Below are 3656 nucleotides of genomic sequence, written 5' to 3'. Positions count from 1 at the left end.
GATGTTTTGGACTTCAAATCCCATCAGCCCCATCCACCATGGCCAATGGTGAGTAATCCTGGGAGTTGTAAACCAAAACATCTGGAGGGCACCAGGTTGGGGAACACTGATGTAGACTATGGGAATAACTTGCACAGAATAAGTCCCCAACGAGTAGCATTATGTGGACATGCCCTTAGGTGCCATTGTTTTATAAATAATAAATAATAAAATGCCCTAATCGCTCACTACTGAATGCACTTAATTGGAAAGACAACACTATGGCTCTTTCACTGGGGTTTTGTTTTGAAGGTGATATCTTTATAACCTTTGTTCCAATCCTTTGGTTTCTTCTGCATCTTTGCCTGCAGATGATCTGGGAGCAGCCGCCAACTTCTGACCTCGCGGGGCTTTGCATCCACTGCTATCTCTTCAGCAGCCTGGGGATCATGGTGCACGGTTTGCAGTCTCTCAAGGAGCCAGTTTTGCCGGTTTGCAGAATGCAGGTGTTCCCCTAAATCATGCATAATCTGCATTTCACTTACAGACCGCTTCCTGTAATGGAGATGGATGGGGTGGGATTAAAATAAACCTCATAGCATTAGCAACCCAATGCTTAATTCTGTATCCTTGAGATAAACTAGACATGACACCATTCACACTATTAGCAAGTGTGGGCTAGTGGCTTTGATATCAGTGGGACTGTGAATCTATTATGGGTTTCAGTTAGAACCAGCCAGAACTCGAAAGGAGCTATCCAAAGTGCTGAACCCTTCCCCCAAAATAGATTCAGCTCAGCCCCTTGGATAGCTCTTTTAGAGTTATGGGAGGGTGCATGAGAGGGTGATAGCATGGGAGGGTGATCTAGAGTGAGACCCGGGCGGGGGGGCATATTAATGCTTCCCCTTTATTACAGTTCCAGTCCAGATTGGCCCTCCTGAGTCTGCTTATTTGTATTTGGAAGAAAGCTCCAATTGTTGCCATTGGGAGCTTTCCTCCCAATACAAATAGCAGGGAGGGGGGATGGTCTGGATATAGACTATAGCAGGAGACAAAGGTTAAAGCCTCCAATTCCCTCTTCCAGAGTCCTCAGCAGGCACTGGGTTCCCATTATTGATATTTAGTGTTTTAAAAAACACCATTCACACAATTACTAATTGTGTAAATGGTGTCACATTTTGGACCTTTGTATAAGCCTACAAGCATGTCTTCACTAAATGGTAAGATGCATCTGTTCATCCTGTCTTTTTTGCAACATTGAGGGAAAATTCTCACAATCGCTTTAGGGGCTTAGATTTATTCTGTGGAGACTTGTCTTTAGTTGATGGTGACAGAGATGAAAGGCATAATTTAGATGCCTGAGCACAAAACCAGGTTTGGGGTGCAAATACTTCCAAAAGGTCATTTACAGTTGCACACTGGATTGAAATCTGGGCTTGCGACATTGCAGTCAATACAAGCACATGTTCAATCCAAGATGAACCAAAAAGAACACTGGGGCCACCCAAGAAGGGGCTGCCTGAATCAACAGTCATCATTACTCAGGAATAAAGATGGATTGAACCAAATGGCCCGAGCCTCAGTTATTCAAGAATTCATCTCTCCATCCATTACACATATTTAATTCCCAATAATGTTGAATAGATGCAGGTTAGGAAAACAGAACAGACATTTCTTGGATGGTTATCCAGCAGGGATAGAGATTTAATTTGCATGTAGACAGAGGCACTTTCAGCAGCCAGATACAATAGAGGACAGTGCTTCTATGCCTTTCATAGCTGTGTAGCAGTTTGGATTTTTTTTTCTAAGAAAATGTGCACCTGCTGAAGTGTCCTGTGCTACATGGTACTATAGGTGCAGGAAACCTGCCCTCTATTGCATCTGGTCACCCTTGCACATACCCTGCTTTATTATCCAGGTGCAGATATGCCTGTGTATTGTGCAGAAATTGGGGTGGGGATACAAGGTACTACAAAGCCATTGCTGTACCTGTTTTGCCATCCTAGAGTAACGTTTTTTGGGGGGGAAATCTGCAACCTTAAAAACAATCAAATATGACTCTTTTAAAAAAATGAACTCAAAAACAACTTTGCTTTCTCAAGTTTGTATTGTGCTTGAAAGTATGGGAACTGCATCTGAGGAGATTTTAATCCAGAGTCAACATCCCAGGCTATACCTCTGTGGCTTTACATACCTCAGGTAATACATGGAATAGAAACCCAAGCCCATGAAACGAAACCTTGTAAAACTCACAATGGAATGAGCTCCCTAGAGAGGTTCGCCTGGCACCTGCATTGTACTCCTTCCGGCACCAGGTGAAGACTTTTATTTTCCAAGTATTTTAGCATTTTAGCTTCCTAGTATTTTAGCTCTGGTGTTTTAAATCTCTATTTTAAATCTGTGCATTGCTGCTATGTTTTATTCTGGTTGTACTGTTATTTTGTGATTTTAAGCTTTTACATTTTATATTGTTTTATTCTGCACTTTGTGGTTTTAATTTTTGTGAACCACCTAGAGAGCTTTGGCTATTGGGCAGTATAGAAACAAACAAACAAACAAATAAAACCAATGTGAGCGATATCACCATATGCAGAGCATACCATTTAGCACAATTGCAGATTGTACATGTGCTATAGCTGAACTTCTGATTATATAAACAGAGCAGCTGATGCTCTGCATCTTTGTACCAAAGTAAGTCCCATGACATTTAATGAGATGTACTTCAAAGTAAATATAGTTAGTGGGATTGAGCTACTAATTGGATAAAGCTGGAAGGACATGTGAATTAAGATGTGGGTATAGTTTGCAGCTAATATTATTTGTCATTTTAGTCATAAATGTTGTACATGAAGTACCCAAACAACAGAGATTCAGATGTGTGTGTTGTTCAATAACACCTCCAGCCTCCTAATAAGGATATTGCAGTATACTCACTTTACAGCTTTTCCATCAGAATTTGCGAAGAAATAGACTGCACATAAAATGATTGCAGTTTTAGCCATGTCTCTGGTTGAAGTCATGTTAACTATAAAGGATGAAGTTGAAAATTGTCAATCTGCATTCTCATGGTTGGATTGGGTTAGTCAAAAAGATTAATATGAACATTATAAATAGCAAAGCAATCAAGAAGATGATCTGGCAAATGACTTTATAAAAGTGGGTGTATTTTTCTTTGAGTAACAGAGGAAACAGGGAGTCCACTTTGCCACAAATGTTGACTAAGCCTTTTAGCTTCTCTGCCTTAATTTCCCCATTATAGAGTGGTTTATAAATTTTGTAATAAAGAAATAATATTCATATTTCATATAATGGAAGCATCCTGTGCTTCATTAGCTACCCTCTGTATAAGATGGGAAACACTGCATGGGAAATAGTTGAAATATGAATGTGATGGTATTGTACCACAGCCCAGAGCATATTTATTATTATGTTTCGTAATAGCAATGCTTCCAAACTTGCAATAATGTCTATTTAAGTGTATATTAAGTGCAATTAAGGCAGGGGTAGGCAACCTGGTACCCTCCAGATGTTTTGGACTACAACTCCCATAATTCCTGACTATTGGCCATGCTGGCTGGGATTTATGGGAGTTGTAGCCCCAAACACCTGGAGGGCACAGGTTGCCTATCCCTGCTGTAAATGGTCTAGCAGATCCCCCCACCCCAGACCTTGAAACA

The 3656-nt window shown here is 40.6% G+C and overlaps 1 protein-coding gene across 1 annotated transcript; it reads right to left on the bottom strand.

The window, feature by feature from the left end:
* Positions 1-269: 269 nt before the first annotated feature.
* Positions 270-2999, bottom strand: PTH (parathyroid hormone). The gene is made up of 2 exons (XM_084853804.1): positions 2914-2999; positions 270-534 (listed from the first exon to the last, which is right to left on the bottom strand). The coding sequence occupies exons 1-2, from the start codon at positions 2997-2999 to the stop codon at positions 270-272; spliced, it is 351 nt and encodes a 116-aa protein (XP_084709930.1).
* Positions 3000-3656: the final 657 nt, after the last annotated feature.

Source organism: Heloderma suspectum, chromosome 1 (assembly GCF_057233095.1).
Source record: "Heloderma suspectum isolate Gila_16-S chromosome 1, 16-S_ref, whole genome shotgun sequence".
Classification (NCBI taxonomy): Eukaryota; Metazoa; Chordata; class Lepidosauria; order Squamata; family Helodermatidae; genus Heloderma; species Heloderma suspectum.
The sequence above is the reverse complement of the archived record's forward strand: the minus strand, read 5'-3'. Positions and strand labels throughout refer to the sequence as shown.

What these genes read in the sequence shown, in the direction of transcription:
- PTH (XM_084853804.1), bottom strand. Translation starts at nt 2,999, where the DNA reads ATGACTTCAACCAGAGACATGGCTAAAACTGCAATCATTTTATGTGCA. An exon ending in TCTGATGGAAAAGCTGTAAA is followed by an intron (nt 535 to 2,913) that starts GTGAGTATACTG and finishes TCTCCATTACAG; the next exon opens with GAAGCGGTCTGTAAGTGAAA.